Source organism: Dendropsophus ebraccatus, chromosome 4 (genome assembly GCF_027789765.1).
Source record: "Dendropsophus ebraccatus isolate aDenEbr1 chromosome 4, aDenEbr1.pat, whole genome shotgun sequence".
Lineage (NCBI taxonomy): Eukaryota > Metazoa > Chordata > Amphibia > Anura > Hylidae > Dendropsophus > Dendropsophus ebraccatus.
The window spans coordinates 76,365,129-76,385,716 of NC_091457.1; the positions used below are offsets into that span (position 1 = coordinate 76,365,129).

At 45.3% G+C, this 20,588-nt stretch overlaps 1 protein-coding gene across 2 annotated transcripts in view; it reads left to right on the plus strand.

Annotated features, from left to right (window-relative positions):
* The window catches only part of ACSF3 (acyl-CoA synthetase family member 3), a 50,843-nt gene that overhangs the window by 12,228 nt on the left and 18,027 nt on the right, over positions 1-20,588 (plus strand). For both annotated transcript variants that reach the window (XM_069966050.1, XM_069966051.1), the window contains 3 exons: positions 6,257-6,412; positions 14,679-14,833; positions 15,592-15,737. In XM_069966050.1, coding sequence (XP_069822151.1) covers positions 6,257-6,412; positions 14,679-14,833; positions 15,592-15,737 — 457 coding nt within the window. The remainder of the gene's footprint in view (positions 1-6,256; positions 6,413-14,678; positions 14,834-15,591; positions 15,738-20,588) is intronic.

Consider the following 20,588-nt stretch of genomic DNA (forward strand, 5'->3'; position numbering starts at 1 on the left):
TAGAATAGCCCCCCTGCTGTACATCTCCCTATATAGAATAGCCCCCCCCGCATCCCCCTCCCATATAGAATAGCCCCCCTGCATCCCCCTCCCATATAGAATACCCCCTGCATCTCTCCCATATAGAATACCCCCCCTGCATCCCCCTCCCATATAGAATAGCCCCCTGCATCCCCCTATATAGAATAGCCCCCCCTGCATCCCCCCATATAGAAAAGTCCCCCTGCATCCCCCTCCCATATAGAATAGCCCCCCTGCATCCCCCTCCCATATAGAATAGCCCCCCCTGCATCCCCCTATATAGAATAGCCCCCCTGCATCCCCCCATATAGAAAAGTCCCCCTGCATCCCCCTCCCATATAGAATAGCCCCCCTGCATCCCCCTCCCATATAGAATAGCCCCCCTGCATCCCCCTCCCATATAGAATAGCCCCCCTGCATCCGCCTCCCATATAGAATACCCCCCTGCATCCCCCCCCATATAGAATACCCCCCTGCATCCCTCCCATATAGAATAGCCCCCCTGCATCCCCCTCCCATATAGAATAGCCCCCCTGCATCCCCCTCCCATATAGAATAGCCCCCCTGCATCCCCCTCCCTATATAGAATAGCCCCCCTGCATCCCCCTCCCATATAGAATAGCCCCCTGCATCCCCCTCCCATATAGAATAGCCCCCCTGCATGCCCCTCCCATATAGAATAGCCCCCCTGCATCCCCCCAATATAGAATAGCCCCCCTGCATCCCCCTCCTATATAGAATAGCCCCCTGCATCCCCCCATATAGAATAGCCCCCCTGCATCCCCCTCCCATATAGAATATCCCCCTGCATCCCCCCCCATATAGAATAGCCCCCCTGCATCCCCCTCCTATATAGAATAGCCCCCTGCATCCCCCCCATATAGAATAGCCCACCCTGCATCCCCCTCCAATATATAATAGCCCCCCCCTGCACCCCCTCCAATATAGAATAGCCCCCTGCATCCCCTCCCATATAGAATAGCCCCCTGCATCCCCCTCCCATATAGAATAGCCCCCTGCATCCCCCTCCCATATAGAATAGCCCCCTGCATCCCCTCCCATATAGAATAGCCCCCCTACATCCCCCTCCTATATATAATAGCCCCCTGCATCCCCCTCCATATAGAATAGCCCCCCTGCATCCCCCTCCCATATAGAATAGCCCCCCCCTGCATCCCCCTTCCATATAGAATAGCCCCCTGCATCCCCCTCCCATATAGAATAGCCCCCTGCATCCCCTCCCATATAGAATAGCCCCCCTACATCCCCCTCCTATATATAATAGCCCCCTGCATCCCCCTCCATATAGAATAGCCCCCCTGCATCCCCCTCCCATATAGAATAGCCCCCCCCTGAATCCCCCTCCCATATAGAATAGCCCCCCCCTGAATCCCCCTCCCATATAGAATAGCCCCCCTACATCCCCCTCCTATATATAATAGCCCCCTGCATCCCCCTCCATATAGAATAGCCCCCCCTGCATCCCCCTCCTATATAGAATAGCCTCCCCTGCATCCCCCTCCTATATAGAATAGCCCCCTGCATCCCCCCCATATAGAATAGCCCACCCTGCATCCCCCTCCAATATATAATAGCCCCCCCCTGCACCCCCTCCAATATAGAATAGCCCCCCTACATCCCCCTCCTATATATAATAGCCCCCTGCATCCCCCTCCATATAGAATAGCCCCCCCCTGCATCCCCCTCCTATATAGAATAGCCTCCCCTGCATCCCCCTCCTATATAGAATAGCCCCCTGCATCCCCCCCATATAGAATAGCCCACCCTGCATCCCCCTCCAATATATAATAGCCCCCCCCTGCACCCCCTCCAATATAGAATAGCCCCCTGCATCCCCCTCCCATATAGAATAGCCCCCCCCTGCATCCCCCTTCCATATAGAATAGCCCCCTGCATCCCCCTCCCATATAGAATAGCCCCCTGCATCCCCCTCCCATATAGAATAGCCCCCCTACATCCCCCTCCTATATATAATAGCCCCCTGCATCCCCCTCCATATAGAATAGCCCCCCTGCATCCCCCTCCCATATAGAATAGCCCCCCCCTGCATCCCCCTCCCATATAGAATAGCCCCCTACATCCCCTCCCATATAGAATAGCCCCCTGCATCCCCCTCCCATATAGAATAGCCCCCTGCATCCCCCTCCCATATAGAATAGCCCCCCTACATCCCCCTCCTATATATAATAGCCCCCTGCATCCCCCTCCATATAGAATAGCCCCCCCTGCATCCCCCTCCTATATAGAATAGCCTCCCCTGCATCCCCCTCCCATATAGAATAGCCCCCTGCACCCCCTCCCATATAGAATAGCCCCCCTGCACCCCCTCCCATATAGAATAGCCCCCCTGCATGCTCTCCCTGTGTGGCCACATGTGAAGGGGTTAAAAAAAAAAAAAACATTCTCACCTCACCTCGCTCCCAGCAGCTTCTTTCTCCGGATCTTCAGCATCTTCTTTCTGCTGCAGCAGCGTGGCGGCGGCGGCTGCGGCTATCCTCTCTCTCCTCCAGGTCCTCAGCGGCGCGTCAGGGAAGTGACGTCACCGCTGGGGGCCTGGTGGAGGTGGCTGCAGACGTGCCTGCGCGCGGCACGTCTGCGGCCCTTGGCACTTGGGGGAAGCACAACGGGGCGGAGACACGCCACCGCAGCCCCCTCCCGCCACCACAGCCCGCTCACCTCACCTCACCCCGGCTGGCCCGCTCCTGACGTGCTCCGCCAATCAATGAGGGGCCGCTGCGGCCCCACGTTGATTGGATTGGAGGAGCATGTCAGGAGCGGGCCGCAGCGGTGATTTTTTTTTTTTCCATTAGACAGCCCGGGCGGCCCACGGACTAGTAATCTGGCCAGCCCAGCGGGCATTTGCCCGCCTTGCCAGATTACCAGTCCGGGCCTGATCCTACCTGTGGGAGACTGTTCCTATAAATGCTTTATCTATGCTCTGCTGGTACATCCTACCTGTGTCCTACCTGTGGTTGGCTGTTCCTATAGTTGCTTTATCTATGCTCTGCTGGTACATCCTACCTGTGTCCTACCTGTGGGAGGCTGTTCCTATAGTTGCTTTATCTGTGCTCTTCTGGTACATCCTACCTGTGTCCTACCTGTGGTTGGCTGTTCCTATAGTTGCTTTATCTATACTCTGCTGGTACATCCTACCTGTATCCTACCTGTGGTTGGCTGTTCCTATAGTTGCTTTATGCTCTGCTGGTTCATCCTACCTGTGGGAGACGGTTCCTATAGTTGCTTTATCTATGCTCTGCTGGTACATCCTACGTGTATCCTACCTGTGGTTGGCTGTTCCTATAGTTGCTTCATCTATTCTCTGCTGGTACATCTTACCTGTATCCTACCTATGGGAGGCTGTTCCTATAGTTGCTTTATGCTCTGCTTGTACATCTTACCTGTGTCCTACCTGTTGTTGGCTGTTCCTATAGTTGCTTTATCTATGCTCTGCTGGTACATCCTACCTGTGTCCTACCTGTGGTTGGCTGTTCCTATAGTTGCTTTATGCTCTGCTTGTACATCCTACCTGTATCCTACCTGTGGTTGGCTGTTCCTATAGTTGCTTTATGCTCTGCTTGTACATCCTACCTGTATCCTACCTGTGGTTGGCTGTTCCTTTAGTTGCTTTATGCTCTGCTGGTACATTCTACCTGTATCCTACCTGTGGTTGGCTGTTCCTATAGTTGCTTTATCTATGCTCTGCTGGTACATCCTACCTGTGTCCTACCTGTGGTTGGCTGTTCCTATAGTTGCTTTATCTATGCTTTGCTGGTACATCCTACCTGTATCCTACCTGTGGTTGGCTGTTCCTATAGTTGCTTTGTCTATGCTCTGCTGGTACATCCTACCTGTGTCCTACCTGTGGTTGGCTGTTCCTATAGTTGCTTTATCTATACTCTGCTGGTACATCCTAACTGTATCCTACCTGTGGTTGGCTGTTCCTAAAGTTGCTTTATACTCTGCTGGTTCATCCTACCTGTGGGAGACTGTTCCTATAGTTGCTTTATCTATGCTCTGCTGGCACATCCTACCTGTATCCTACCTGTGGGAGGCTGTTCCTATAGTTGCTTTATGCTTTGCTGGTACATCCTACCTGTGGTTGGCTGTTCCTATAGTTGCTTTATCTATGCTCTGCTGGTACATCCTACCTGTGTCCTACCTGTGGTTGGCTGTTCCTATAGTTGCTTTATCTATACTCTGCTGGTACATCCTAACTGTATCCTACCTGTGGTTGGCTGTTCCTATAGTTGCTTTATACTCTGCTGGTTCATCCTACCTGTGGTTGGCTGTTCCTATAGTTGCTTTATCTATGCTCTGCTGGCACATCCTACCTGTATCCTACCTGTGGGAGGCTGTTCCTATAGTTGCTTTATGCTTTGCTGGTACATCCTACCTGTGGTTGGCTGTTCCTATAGTTGCTTTATCTATGCTCTGCTGGTACATCCTACCTGTATCCTACCTGTGGTTGGCTGTTCCTATAGTTGCTTTATCTATGCTCTGCTGGTACATCCTACCTGTATCCTACCTGTGGTTTGCTGTTCCTATAGTTGCTTTATCTATGCTCTGCTGGTACATCCTACCTGTGTCCTACCTGTGGGAGGCTGTTCCTATAGTTGCTTTATCTATGCTCTGCTGGTACATCCTACCTGTGGGAGACTGTTCCTATAGTTGCTTTATCTATGCTCTGCTGGTACATCCTACCTGTGGTTGGCTGTTCCTATAGTTGCTTTATCTATGCTCTGCTGGTACATCCTACCTGTATCCTACCTGTGGTTTGCTGTTCCTATAGTTGCTTTATCTATGCTCTGCTGGTACATCCTACCTGTGTCCTACCTGTGGGAGGCTGTTCCTATAGTTGCTTTATCTATGCTCTGCTGGTACATCCTACCTGTGGGAGACTGTTCCTATAGTTGCTTTATCTATGCTCTGCTGGTACATCTTACCTGTATCCTACCTATGGTTGGCTGTTCCTATAGTTGCTTTATCTATGCTCTGCTGGTACATCCTACCTGTGTCCTACCTGTGGTTGGCTGTTCCTATAGTTGCTTTATCTATGCTCTGCTGGTACATCCTACCTGTATCCTACCTGTGGTTGGCTGTTCCTATAGTTGCTTTATGCTCTGCTGGTACATCCTACCTGTATCCTACCTGTGGGAGGCTGTTCCTATAGTTGCTTTATCTATGCTCTGCTGGTACATCCTACCTGTATCCTACCTGTGGGAGGCTGTTCCTATAGTTGCTTTATGCTTTGCTGGTACATCCTACCTGTATCCTACCTGTGGGAGACTGTTCCTATAGTTGCTTTATCTATGCTCTGCTGGTACATCTTACCTGTGTCCTACCTGTGGGAGGCTGTTCCTATAGTTGCTTTATTTATGCTCTGCTGGTACATCCTACCTGTGTCCTACCTGTGGGAGGCTGTTCCTATAGTTGCTTTATCTATGCTCTGCTGGTACATCCTACCTGTGGGAGGCTGTTCCTATAGTTGCTTTATGCTTTGCTTGTACCTGTGGTTGGCTGAAGAGGCAATCTCTCGCAGAGTTCTGGGGCTGCCATGACAATCAATTGGCTTCCCACAGTTTACCCCTATATGACCAGCAATGTTTGGTACCCCTCCCCTTTACATTGCTGATATCAATATACAAAGCGGTGACATGTTTGAGACTAAATTCAGACATGTGTTTGTCTCAGCAACCAACCAATCACAGCCCATTCTGAGATATAAAAGCTGAGCTGTATTTGCTGTATTTGGTTGTTATCTTTCTGGGTCTGATTTTTGTCTCGGACAGATAAGTGAATCTGGGCCGCTGTCTGTGTAGCAGGCACAAGCCCCTTTACATGGCTTGGTAATGGGACAAATGAGCAGTCCTAGTATTTAAAGTGACTGTACCACCAGGCCCAGGCTGAAGCACTGGAGGCGGGCCGACCCACCCTTAGTGGGGAGAAACTCCAGCCTCTCCATGACGTGACTCCATTAGAATCAATGGAACCCTATCATAGAGGGGCTAGGGTTTCCTCCCACTAAGGGTGGGTCGGCCCGCCTCCAGTGCTTCAGCCTGGGCCTGGTGGTACAGTCACTTTAACCTGTGTGAGATCAGTTGGGGAACAGGCAAATGCTTTTTCTTTGGCTATTGGGTCTTTTCTGCGGCCATATAAATTTATTGTTATCAGTCACACTGTGTAACTCTGACCCTGCTCTTATATTTCCATGCAGGTAACTGCTCTGGTCGATGAATGGTTATGGACCAAATCTGATCGTATTTTACATGTTTTGCCGCTTCATCATGTTCATGGAATTGTCAACAAATTGCTCTGTCCTCTCTGGGTTGGAGCTACTTGTGTCATGCTTCCGGAATTCTCTCCGAAGGAGGTGAGGAAACAAGGGTTGGGGGGGAGATGTTATACTAATCCTTTATTAAATTATTGCATTTAAGATGGCTTTGGACCTAAAGAGTGTGGTCTATTTTTTCTGATATCATCTATTGTCTCCTGTTATCAGCCATGGAGAGACTGACTGTAATGTTTGTATATGAAAGGACCTGCAGGTAGAATAGAGGTTTTATCATTCCCCTTCTCTTAGTTGTGCTGAACAGTAAAGCGCGTAATAATAGTCATTTGTGACAAATTATCATAATCATTTTTTCAGCAGTTCACTTTAACATAGCATACTGTCCTGCCAGATCGGACAGTGGCAGTACCGTTGCCTTGGAAACCGTGGGTATGGTGCAGGGGTTAAATTAGTTACGATAGGCCCTATGTACAGTATCTGCTGGACATGGCCCAGTTGCCTCTGTAACCATTCCACAAAATGTCAAATTGGGAAAAAAAGTATACCTGAAGGAATCAGACACTACATAAAACTGTGGCAAAAATTAAATAGTTTCATAGGTGGTTTTGTTGCCGCTATCTGCCACACTAGTGAACATAACATGCGTTCATATTGTGAGCACTAAACACACCGCTGTTATCAGAAGTCACTCACTTTATATACAGTAAATACTTGTATGCAGCAAACATGGACCAATGAACACATAATAGTATGTATAGAAAATATAGATAAGGACACAAATGTAATAGCTAGAGATGAGCGAATGGCCCGTCTAGACCTAGAGAAGCGCTTTGGCAAGTGGCTTATCAGTCACCTACTTTTGACCTCTGTTCTGCATCCTGCCGCTCCTCGGGAAAAGCTAGATCCAGTCCTGGGAAACTTAGCAGATGAAACTCACACTCATACTCATACTGCATACATTTGGAGCAAAAACAGTGGAAGTCCATTGGGGAAGTCCATTTATGCCATAAAAAACACAGTGTATATCTCTGGGCTTCTAAAAAACAAGATAGGAGTTGGCAAAATCTTTATTTATTTAACGACCCATAAGAACAGCAAATACATAATCATGGTCATTCCGGAATAAGCCAACGTGTGTCAGGTGCTAGCTGCATCCTTACTCATGGCTGACAAACACTCTAAGGGTATCTTCACACTACAGAATACGCACAGAAATATCAAGCAGAGGATGTGCGGCAGAGTCCACTTGAAGTTCTGCCTGTCTCATTGACTCAAGCTCAATCCACTGTCTGCCCAAAGAACTGACATGCTACTATCCTGTGGATAGTGGACAAGTAAGAGATTGCGGGGGTCTGACCTCCACACCCCCCTCCAGAACAGCCCTGTTTTCTATAGAGCCACAGGGTCCAACCTCTGTGTTCCCCCAGGGATCTCTAGATTAGCCCCCAGCTCCTTTGTTTTGAATAGAGCAGCGGGTCGGCACGTGACCGGCAGAACTATTCATTCTCTATGGAGTTGCTGGAAAGAGCTGCATGCTGTACATGCGGCCCCATAGAGAATGAATAGAGCTGCCACTCACTTGTCGACTCGCTGCCCTATTTAAAACAAAGTAGCTGGGGGTGATCTGGAGTTTGCCCCGTGATCTCTTACTTGTCCCCTATCCACAGGTACAAGTACGTTCTAATCGGAAAACACCCTTAAATTTATCAATAATTTATTTTCATATTCAAATAGTTTTTAACTGGAAAGTTTATAATTAGAACATAAAAATGTCTGAAACGTTTATAATTCCTCATTATACCTGAAATCAACGTGAAAATATATAGTTAGAGAGCTTTATTACATTTACCACAATTGCAAAAAAGGCAACATAAATGGCACTTGTAAGTTTGGAGGGCGTTACAGTATCCTATGTTCCTCGTCCTGTAGGGTAAGTTTTACTACTTCTGCCATTTGAAAGCTATTAAAGGGGTTATCCAGCACTACAAACACATGGCCACTTCCCCCCCCCCTCCCCTACTCTTGTCTCCAGTTTAGGTGTGGTTTGCAGTTAAGCTCCATTTACTTCAATGGACCTGAGTTCCAAACCCCACCCAATCTGGAGACAAGAGAGGAGAAAAAGTGGCCATGTTTTTGTAGCGCTGGATAACCCCTTTACGTGTTCTTGAGTCTTTGTGGACCTAGCTGTGTGGTCTAATCCTCCATTTTCCAGGATCTTCTCATCCAGCTGCACTGAATTAAGTGGTTGCTTGGCGGTTCTGATGTCTCTTTTAGCTGCAGTAAAGCATGATAATACTTAGAGTGTTTAAGAGAGAATTGTTCTGGAGCAGTGGTGTGAAGAACGAGGAGGAGGTTCGGGAGGGGAGCAGAGACTATAAACAGCTCTGGGGAATATAAAACCTGGTGGTTTATACAAGTACACTGAGGGCATCCATGTACTAAGGCAGAGAAAAGTTCACCTTTGATCAGTCTCCTTGAAGATGTGTGCTCATGGCAGAAAGCAGGAATGGGTCGGCCTGTCAGTCTCTGTTAGCAGTAACATACGTTAGTGGCATGGGAGGGGATTGGCAGTAGCAAAAGGGCCTAAAATGTACTAAACAGCCTGTACATATACACCATTCATATATCCTACAGGTAATCGTAGCCTTGTTGTGTCATTGCTGCAGGTATTTCTGATACATTATCACCGCTTCAGTACTATCTTTATTGGCTTTCCTTGTCTTCATTCTAGACGTTGCTTAATCCCCACTCACGTTAGCTGTACGTTAACTTCTGCTTATGGCAAAGTAGGCATTTTGTGCATCAGTTATGCCTTTCCTACTCCATAGAGGACAGTGCAAAACTACCTGCTAACATACTAACATGTGGTATGTTCAGAGAGAAGAAGCCAGCATGCTTTTATACTACAACATTAGTGAATGTGGATATCCTGCTGATGACTGCCCCTCTTCAGGCTAGGTCTTTTTTCTTGATAGTATACAGCATTGTATTCTGCACAGTCATTGTATATTAGATATTTGCAGATGGTGTTTGTTCATACCTATTGAGTTTAATGCACTGCTACATAGTCGGTGAGGAATGGCAATAAATAATGGGAACTGCTGCAGTGTGGAATATTACATGGCTGCACTCATTTTCACTGAATAGTTTTAAAGTGCACCTCTCATGGGGACTGCTGCCGGATCGGCGATAAATTGGCGGAAGTTCGGGTGACTCCGTGGCTACAAACGCATGTGACCTTACTGCACACAACCCCATTTTCATTTAGTGGGGTTTTTTCACATTACAATCTCATGCATATTCAAAGACCTGAACCTCCGCCTGCAGCATGGAATTCACCGCTGATCCGGCAGTGGTCCTCATGACTATTCACTAGACCAGTTTAAGAAGTTTTTTACATATTGTATCATTTTCTGTGCTTTATGAATAAAGGACCTGGCAATACACTAAAATAGTATTTGAACACATTACATCTACAGGAGCATTAAAGTGACTGTACCACCAGGCCCAGGCTGAAGCACTGGAGGTGGCCGACCCACCCTTAGTGGGAGGAAACCCTAGCCCCTCTATGATAGAGTTCCATTGATTCTAATATAGTCACGTCATGGAGGGCCTGGGGTTTCTGTTTGCAGTTGTTACAGTTTCCACTCTTTTGAGAAGACTTTTTACAAGATTTGTCTGTGGAAATTTTTGTCTATTTATCCAGAAAAGCATAAGAATAATAATATTAATATTTATCTAGTGGCAATATTTCATAAATCTCCAGGTACATATACAGATAAAATTACAGAGATACACATTTAGCCCTCAAAGCAGACATGAGGAGTAAGGACCTTGCTCACAGAACCTCATAAAGTATAAGGAAAGGGAAAGCAGAAGGGCTACAGTGCGTCATTTCTACAATGGTTCAGCCATCATTTATAAATAGGATAGTATAATTGAAGGTGGGTGAATATGTCAGCATTCAATTTCTGTCTGTATAGGTCTGAAAGTGGCCATATACAGTACCTTTAATAAATGTTGGCCGACTATTATGGAGCCATTATGGAGGCATAAATGTACCTAGGTTCTTTACGGGGAGGGGTAAGCTACAGCCAGACAGCTTTGGCAGTGGTTTATCTGTGGTGGTTGCGGTGGTTACCTCTAGTGTAGAGGCACGGCCGATACCTTGGCAGATGGTAAGCTGTGACACCACTCCTATGGTGGTTGGCCGAGGTACAGCCCTGCCCGGTGGTAGTTTGTTGTGACGCCAGTGCCAGAGGGGCACACAAGTATGGTGGCACACCTGCTTTTATTTTAATGGGCTGGCTATACCTTTTTCCCCTGTGGACAGTAGCCTGCCGGGTCATTTTGGGGTCCCTTGGGAAAATGTCACGGTGGGCCGGAGTGGAGTAGTGACCCACACGGACTATTGGCACTGCCACCCACAGAAAGGGGAGGGTGTGTCCATTGTTTAGGTGCTTAGTAAAGAATCACTGAGTCCTGTTACGATAAATAAGATCTGTTTACTTAATATAGGAAGCAGGTAATACAGCTTTGCCTTGATAGGGTGCTTTATACTTGATAGGCTAAATCTGTACTGAGAGTGAAGCAGAAGATACAGCCGTGCTGGCTGGGTTGCGTGTTGAGAGGTAGAAAGTGTCGAGAGAGTCCTAACCCAATGAAGTACTGTGCTCTGCCGCAACTTCAGAGGTAGAATAAGAAAAATACTTGAAAGTAGAGAGAATATTTATGCCTGTGTTTTGACTCTTTTGGTCTTTGCACCACCTATTGCCCACCAGTGTCAGGTGACCCGTCCTAGAGGGTGACACAAGCCCCAGACGTTGTTACCTGGGATGAGCAGAGTGGTCAGAGTTCACTGATGACACCCACGCTGCGGGATAGAGTGCATAGGCTTCTAGCAACTTTGCTCTATCCGGATCAGTTCCTTTACTTTTGTGCGGAGTCTGTCCTGCACTGTGTTCCTCTGGTCCACGGCGTGAGTTAGGGTGATCCCTGACTTGTCCTCTCTAGTAGTGTCTTAACACTGCAGAGTGTGGAATAAGGTTGCTTAAAGAGAAACGGGGTCTAGGTACATGTGCTCTACTTCTAGCCCACACATAGACTGGGGACCTGGCAGGAGCCAGGGCCCAACTTTACTGCTGTAGGGAGCGTCCTAGCTTGCGTCCTTCCTCTACAGAATCACCGGTAAAAGACACACCACACTTCCCCTATCCATGTGACTTCCTTCCTACAGCAGGTGTAAACTGTGCTGTGAGTGGGTAAGGAGTGCATGTGAAAGATGTAAAGAGAGAGGTGATAGGTGAAGAGAAGAAACAACTCTCATAGATCCATGTGACACATAAACAAACAATAACCCTTTAGCTTCTACAGCCGTGCAACATCTAAGCATACATACTTGTAATAACGACATCTAGTGGCAAAACTCCGGTACTGCTACATTACCACTTATAACTTCAAAGTACAGGCTTTTGCGAAGGGTGTAACTAATAACAACACCCATGGTGGGACAACACATATCTCTTAAAGAAAAAAGGGCACGGGCACTGAGATTCGTTTACACCCAACCCCTATTTTCAGTCACATAATCTGTCTGTAACACCACCTCACTCCCCCTCGCATGCCTGACCCTGCTTGGGACTCAGCTTCTAGCTAACTGTCAATCAAGCAGGGATGGCATGGAGGGGGACAGCTGACTGCCCAGCTGGCATAGAAATGTACTGGAAGCCAAATTTTCAGATGATGTGTCCAAAGGGGGTTGTGTAGAGTGAGAAAAGCAGGGCTAACACTGATGTTGGACAAGAGGGCCTGGCTCTGTCAAGTTCTCCCCAAAGGTTAAGGGCTCTGTGTAAGACAGTTAAGTTCTTCCACCCCATACTCAGCCATGCCTTAAAAGTGTCTTCTGGGACTGATGAGCTATTCTGTGACAATCGTCTGGGTGCTGACATTTCATAGTTTGTCTCTGTTCGCTGTGTAGTAGTCACAATGTGTACTGCATCTCACCTCCTGTTCAAGACACGCTCCTTTCATTCACTGTGTAATGTGGAATTGTGCGGGTGTTGGCAAACTGCTGATGAGCGATCCGTCCATATTGCCCTGAAAACACCTGAGGAACAGTCATAGTGGAACAGAAAAGAGACGAGTTTCCTCAAAGTTGGAAGCATATGTCTTGGTATGTGAAAGCATTAAGATTTCCCTCTTCACTGGAACTAAGGGTCCTAGGCCATCCCCTGACAAACAGACCCATAGTGTTATCCCGCCCTCCCGGCAGTCAGGCTGGCCATGTTTCTCTTACTGATAGCTATGGGTAATGCTGCGTTTACACGTAACGATTATCGTTCAAATTTGCACGATAACGATCGAATTTGAACGATAATGGTACGTGTAAACGCAGCAAACGATTAAGCGATGAGCAAGAAATCGTTCATTTTGATCTTACAACATGTTCTTAAATCGTCGTTCGCAAAAAATTCGCAGATCGTTCTATGTAAACAATTGTTCACCGATTTAACCTATGTGCGAGATAGGCTTAAACGATCGCAAAACGATTTTCCCGTACGATATATCGTTCCGTCTAAATGCTGATCGTTATAAAAAAAAAAAATCATTACTTCGAAATCGTTAATCATACGATCGGGCGAATTATCGCTCCGCGTAAACGCAGCATAAGAAGACATGTTTCTCTTTTAGGCTATGTTCACACTGCGTATGAATCAGTCCGTAGTGCGAACCGCGAATATACGCACGTAGTTTTGAGGTTGATGCGTTCGCTTGAAAGTATACGATATATACGGCCGCACAGTGCACACTACGTATGAGCTTACGGCCGGATCGTATACGGCGCTGTGAAAAATGAACAAGATTTCCATGCGGTCCCGTACAAAGTACTTATTTCAGCCAAATTGAACTTGATTTTTCGATCCAAAAGGTTCTGTGTGGTTTACGGGGCTGGGCGAAGATTTCCAGGTAAATGACCTGCCTCAGATCACTTCGAAACAAGCTAGGGAAGCATAACTGTACTACGGGGGTATGTTCGCGGTTCGTACGCATCCCGCGCCATGTCGATTTTTTTTCCACGCCCGTAGTTTCAGCCGCACATGTACGGCGGCGTAAGAATTGCGGACGGAATCGTACGCAGTGTGAACATAGCCCCCGGCTGTAGTCAGTTTCGATTTATTAATGCAAATGTGCCCAGAAAGTGATGCCATTTAACTGCACAGGAAATGGATATAAGTTTATGTGTCAGGATAACCTGTTATGTTTCATAATTGATGTGAGGTCAGAACTGGATAAAGAGAGGTGGATATGCAAGCTTTTTATTCCCATTTGTATACACTAATGTAGATTGTGAATGAATTGTGCACATATAGCAGTATGTTTTAGGGGAGTCTGTCAGCTCAGACTGACTATACGAGCTTCCCTGTGTGGGAAGCCTTTCTATCAGAAAATCTGTTTGTGTGCCAGGACTCAAATTGTAGGATAGGCTATAATCCTGGAAAACCTATTCATCTTAAATCCTGCCACATCACATGTGATAAAATAGTATGAAGAGTCAAAGAGGCTGTCCTGAGCTTCTGGTTTGCAGCAAGCTGTAACATCTCCTCCCTCCCCCTCCCATACCTGACCCTGCTTGGGACTCAGCTTCCAGGTGTCAATCAAGCAGCAAGGGGGAAGAGGAGACATTCCTGCTTGTAGCAGATCAGGACCTTGGAGAAGCCTGTTTGACTCCTTGTACCAGAAAATAAAAGCATTTCTCTACATCCTGGAAGCACAGACAGATATATGAAATGTACCATGTGTCTCCTTGTCCTACCATCTATCTAACAGTGTCAGCAGTTTGGAACGTGAATAACAGCTGACAGATTCCCTTTAAAGTTGGCAACAACAGAAACCACACTTATTTTCTAAAATATGCAAATATAAAATTATGTTTTAGGGTGTGTTCACACCTACCGGACATTCCGCTGTGAGTATGTGCTTTAACCCCCCGTCGCCAAGAGCATACATTACCTGCTCTGGCGATGTGGCTGCATGTCAGGCTCCCTGCTCCGGTCCCGCTCAGCCAATCGGTGCACGGCAGCACTGATTGGCTGAGCGGGCCTGGAGCCGGGAGCCTCATATGCAGCCGCGAGGGGGCTGCGGGGGGGTTAAAGCACATACTCACAGCGGGATGTCAATCCCGCTGCGAGTATGTGGTCTATAGGAATGAATGGGACTGGATCCACAGCGGATCTCGTGAAATTCGCTGCGGATCCAGTAGGTGTGAACGCACCCTCAAAGTTAAAAAAAGAAAAGGAAATAATATGTGTTACCCTTCCCACAATAAACATGCTATCTTTTTTTATAGGTATGGGAGCACTTTCTGAGCACAGACTCGCCCTCCGTCAATGTCTTCATGGCTGTACCCACCATCTACAGTAAACTTATTGATTACTATGACAGTCACCTTACTAGGCCAGGTGTTAAGGACTTTGTGAAAGCTATGTGCCAGCAGAAGTTCAGGTATTATTGCAATGCTGCCAGCTACAGTAGATGTGGATAAATTAGCACTCTGGAATTAAGGGTGCTTTATACTATATACAGCTATATACTCTTTTATGGCGTGTCATTATTATATGCTATAAATATCTGATATTAATCTGACAACCCAATAGCAGTAACTGAGAAAGGAAGAAAGGATAGAACAGGGCTGAACTTTGTTCTTCTGATAAGGGGCTTAAGTTTTGATCCCTGCTTATCAGACAATTGTACTATATACTGTGAATATGCCATAAATGTTTATGGTTGGAGTACATCCTTTTTTAAGTGGATATCTATTAAATATGCCATAAAACTTTTACTAGTGGTAGTGTGAATATTGGGTGTTACATCACACTGGCTATCTTATTCAGCTCTCTGAAGAGGATAGAGATTAGGGTTCTTGTAACCAGCAGGGGGCGACAATGGGACAATGGGCTTCACCCTACAAACAATGTAAAAATGTGTCTCCCACCTGCATTATAACAAGTTCAGAATTACAATAGAGGCATTTAGCTAAACTAACTTTTTACTATTTATTTATCATTAAACATGTTTAGTATACCATTAATGTTATAGTATACCAAATTGTTACCTTTGACATATGGTTATGGAATGTTGGTACCTATATAGCCTATAATAAATTTGTCCACAAATGCATAGGCAAACATATAAAAAAACCTATATATACATGATAATACAAATAAAAATCATGGTTATATAAAGGACTTCATATTTTTCAGATTAATGGTGTCCGGGTCATCGGCTCTTCCTGTGCCAATTTTGGAGCGCTGGAAAGAGATCACTGGTCATATTCTTCTAGAGAGATATGGTATGACAGAAATTGGCATGGCACTCACAAACCCACTGAATGGGCCACGTGTACCAGGTAGTCAACATACTTACATACATACCTGATGTATATACAGTAATTGCCGTTTTGGCACCCCTGAATTTTTTACATAATGAGGTATATCTCCCTGAACAATATTGCAGTTGCACATGTTGTGTTATACACATTTGTTTGCTTTGTGTGTATAGGGGCAACAGGAAAAAAAAGCCAGAAATGGTCCAGACCAATTTAGGGCCTTGAAAAATTATGATATACTGTCAGAAATGGAACCAACTTTTGACATGTCACAGGGACATACCTCATGAAAAGGGTCCAACAGTACAAAAACAGAATCTTTATAGCAAAGTAGAATGCGAATGTACACCAAACGGCTGCCAATCCCTGGTGAAGGTGAAATAATCACAAGTTAATCACAAGAACTCTTTCAATTTTATGGTGCGTTTACACTAACAGATTTATCAGACAGATTTTTTACGCCAAAACCAGGAATAGAGTTGAAAAGAGGAGAAATCTCAGTCTTTCCTTTATGACCTGTTCCCTGTTTATAGTCTGTTCCTGGCTTTGGCTTCAATAATCTGTTAGATATTCTGTCTGTGTAAACACACCATTAAAGTTACTTATATATTTGCAAAGAAGAAATTGTGGCACTCACCCCAGAAAGCAGTTTAAAAAGCCTCTGTGAGCCTTGAGGAAGCGCGCTGCGCATGCGCGTGAGACTGCTGTAGCCCAGTCACTTGTTAGCGTCTTCACCGAGCCGCTCTGCAATAAAGGCTTTTTAAACTGCTTTCTGGGGTGAGTGCCACAATTTCTTCTTACAGACACTTGTACTGGTTGATCAGCAACACCCCCCAGCAGTACAGAGGTCATCATATGGCGGTTGATGTGAACACTGTTTACCAAACAAAGGATTAAGTGGTGCCGGGAGTTGTTTCCTCTTGATTGGACACATTAAAGTTACTTATTAGTTAGCCAAACAAATGATATCTATGTTTTGACTCCTTTAGGGTCTGCTTGATTAAAACCCTTTAACTGTAACTCACATGTGTTTTGATTCCTAATAAATAACTTTCATATGTGTGCCTTTCTAGATGCTGTTGGAGTTCTTAACGTAATTTTTTTTATATGAATAGACCGGCGCCAGCGCACAACATCGGTCCGTTGAGGTGCGTCACAGAGGGGAGGGCCTGCCTCCAGTGCTTCAGGCCAGGGCATTGCCCAGGAGTAGACCCACATTGTGCGCTGGAACCGGGCTGTGATTCAAAAGAAGGGCCGCACTATTGCAACATCTCTGCAACAGTGATGGTCTATTCATATAAAAAAAACTTAAACCAATGTACCTGATGGTAAAATCGCTTTACATGTGTTACTACACACCTGGAAATAATTGTGAAATCCCCACGCTTTTGTTTACTCATTTGTAGCACATACATGTACACATTTGGGCTCGGTTCACACGTTGTAAGAGTGCGGCTGTATTTGCGGCTGTAATTGTGCGGCGGTATTTTTGGTGGTTCGTGTGTATGCTTGGAAGTATAGGATATGCGGCTGCACAGTGCACACTATGTATGAATCTACGGCCCTATCGTAAACGGACCCGTAAAAAATGAACAAGACCATTGTTTGCGGCTGAACATGCGGCCGAGGATTGACAGGCGGTCCGTACGGAGTACTTCAAAAATAGCCGGCAATGATGCCGAATGCAGATGCCTCTAATAGTTAATATATTAAATTAATCAAACACATTTTCTTTGTAATCAAGACACTTTCGTTGATCAATAATTTATTTCTAACGAATCCATCATTTTGCTATTAAATATACTGTTAAAAAAAATAGATACATAAATAAATGTATATTTATATATATATATTTATTTTTTGACAGTATATTGAATTGCACAATGATGGATTCGTTAGAATTAAATTATTGAATAACGAAACTGAATTTATTTCAACGAAAATGTGTTTTATTCATTAAATATTAATTAGTACAGGAAGCTCTATAAGCCGTTAATTCATATGCCGGCAATAGAGCTTTCTGTACTAATCATCACTTTACTTTAATGAAAACATCAAATGTTTCTTCTAATTATGTTATGACAATAGCATTATTAGAAGAAACATTTAGAATTATATGTGCGCTCAGCTGATTGGCTGATCGGCTCAGCGCACATATAATGAGCCGGTCCGCAGTACAGTCACTTCATTGTGCTGCGGACCAGCGAAGAGGACACATCGGGGTGAGTATAGAGCTCTCCCCACCCCCTCCCCGGCACTGCACCCCTCCCAGCAAGGAAGGGGGGTCACTTAACCTCTTCCTTGCTGGGATGGGTGCAGTCCGACATCAGTCTGGCCCCCAAGGGGTTAAGGGGGATGCAATACAACCTCCCTTAACCCCTTGGGGGCCAGACTGTAAGCAGCGATCTGTAAAGATGCTGCATACTGTAAGGAGCACAACACCGCTCACAATGATGGGTGTTGTGCTCCTGTTTGTGTGTTTTTTGTGTGTTTCTCCCTTTTTGTTTTTCAGATATCGGTATCTTGGGGATTACGTCGGATTCCATGGACTACGTCGATGACCGGCGGTTGTTCTTTGAATTTTTTTTAATAAAATGGTCAATGAGGGGTGTGGGGGTGTTTTTATTTGAATAAAAAAATTTGTAAACTTGTGTGTTGTCTTTATTTCTTTACTTTATAGACTTAGTAGTGGAAGCCGTCTAATAGACGGAATCCATTACTAAGTTGGGGCCTAGTGTTAGCCGGTATAAAATGGCTAACACTAACCCCCTATTATTACCCCAGTACCCAATGCCACCAGGGGTACTGGGAAGAGCCGGGTGCCAGTGGTCCCGGAGCGTCAAAATTGGCGCTCCCGTACCGGGCGGCAGCAGGCTGGTAAGATTTAGGCTGGGGAGGGCCTAAAACAATGGCTCTTCCCACCCTGGTGTTACCAGGCTGCTGTCGTTTGGTTTTTAACCCGGCTGGTTATAAAAATAGGGGGGACCCTATGCGTTTTTTTTTATTATTATTTATTTATTTAAAAAAAAAACGCATAGGGTCCCCCCTATTTTTATAACCAGCCGGGTTAAAAACCAAACGACAGTAGCCTGGTAACACCAGGGTGGGAAGAGCCATTGTTTTAGGCCCTCCCCAGCCTAAATCTTACCAGCCTGCTGCCGCCCGGTCCAGGAGCGCCAATTTTGACGCTCCGGGACCACTGGCACCCGGCTCTTCCCAGTACCCCTGGTGGCATTGGGTACTGGGGTAATAATAGGGGCTTAGTGTTAGCCATTTTATACCGGCTAACACTAGGCCCCAACTTAGTAATGGATTCCGTCTATTAGACGGCTTCCACTACTAAGTCTATAAAGTAAAGAAATAAAGACAAGACACAAGTTTACAAATTTTTTTATTCAAATAAAAACACCCCCACACCCCTCATTGACCATTTTATTAAAAAAAATTCAAAGAACAACCGCCGGTCATCGACGTAGTCCATGGAATCCGACGTAATCCCCAGGATACCGATATCTGAAAAACAAAAAGGGAGAAACACACAAAAAACACACAAACAGGAGCACAACACCCATCATTGTGAGCGGTGTTGTGCACCTTACAGTATGCAGCATCTTTACAGATCGCTGCTTACAGTCTGGCCCCCAAGGGGTTAAGGGAGGATGTATTGCATCCCCCTTAACCCCTTGGGGGCCAGACTGATGTCAGACTGCACCCATCCCAGCAAGGAAGGGGTTAAGTGACCCCCCTTCCTTGCTGGGAGGGGTGCAGTGCCGGGGAGGGGGTGGGGAGAGCTCTATACTCACCCCGATGTGTCCTCTTCGCTGGTCCGCAGCACAATGAAGTGACTGTGCTGCGGACCGGCTCATTATATGTGCGCTCAGCCGAACAGCCAATCAGCTGAGCTCACATATAATTCTAAATGTTTCTTCTAATAATGCTATTGTGATAACATAATTAGAAGAAACATTTGATGTTTTCATTAAAGTTAAGTGATGATTAGTACAGAATGCTCTATTGCCGGCATATGAATTAACGGCTTATAGAGCTTCCTGTACTAATTAATATTTAATGAAGAAAACACATTTTCGTTTAAATAAATACAGTTTCTTTGTTCAATAATTTAATTCTAACGAATCCATCATTGTGCAATTAAATATACTGTCAAAAAATAAATATATATATAAATATACATTTATTTATATATATATTTATTTTAACAGTATATTTAATTGCAAAATGATGGAATCGTTTACATTTAATTATTGAACAATAAAAGTGACTTTATTACAAAGAAAATGTGTTTTATTATTTTAATAGATTAACCATGAGAGACATCGGCATTAGTGCAGAGGATCGCAAACCCCGCTAATAGCGATTCATGTAAACTGTGTTCCCTGCTTTCCCAGATGCATTACAGAGGTGTTTGCATCACTTTCTTAACATTTTATTTCTTATTTTTAGTTGAACCAGATTTCCAAGTAAATGACCGTATGTTTTGAGCCGCATGTCTATTTTTTCCCACGGCAGTAGTTTCACCCGCACATTTACAGCCGCATAAAAAATACAGCCGCACAGTTACAGCGTGTGAACCCAGCCCTATAGCGCATGCAAATGTTTAGCAGTAGCACGTTCTGGCTTCATTACGCATCCCCTCACACAAATGAATGGAAATTATTTTAATTAATGGCAGATGTTTTTCAGATTAAGCAAGCTTAAAAAAAATTATGGAATTTGCAATAAAAAAAAGTCTCAGTTGCAGTTTAGTTGCTTCGGCTTAGGCTTTTATGACACCTGAATTCTTTGAAGCATAGACTACACTAATGATAAACAATATTCTACATCAAGCTGGTTCCAACTTTCTTGAAGGAGCGG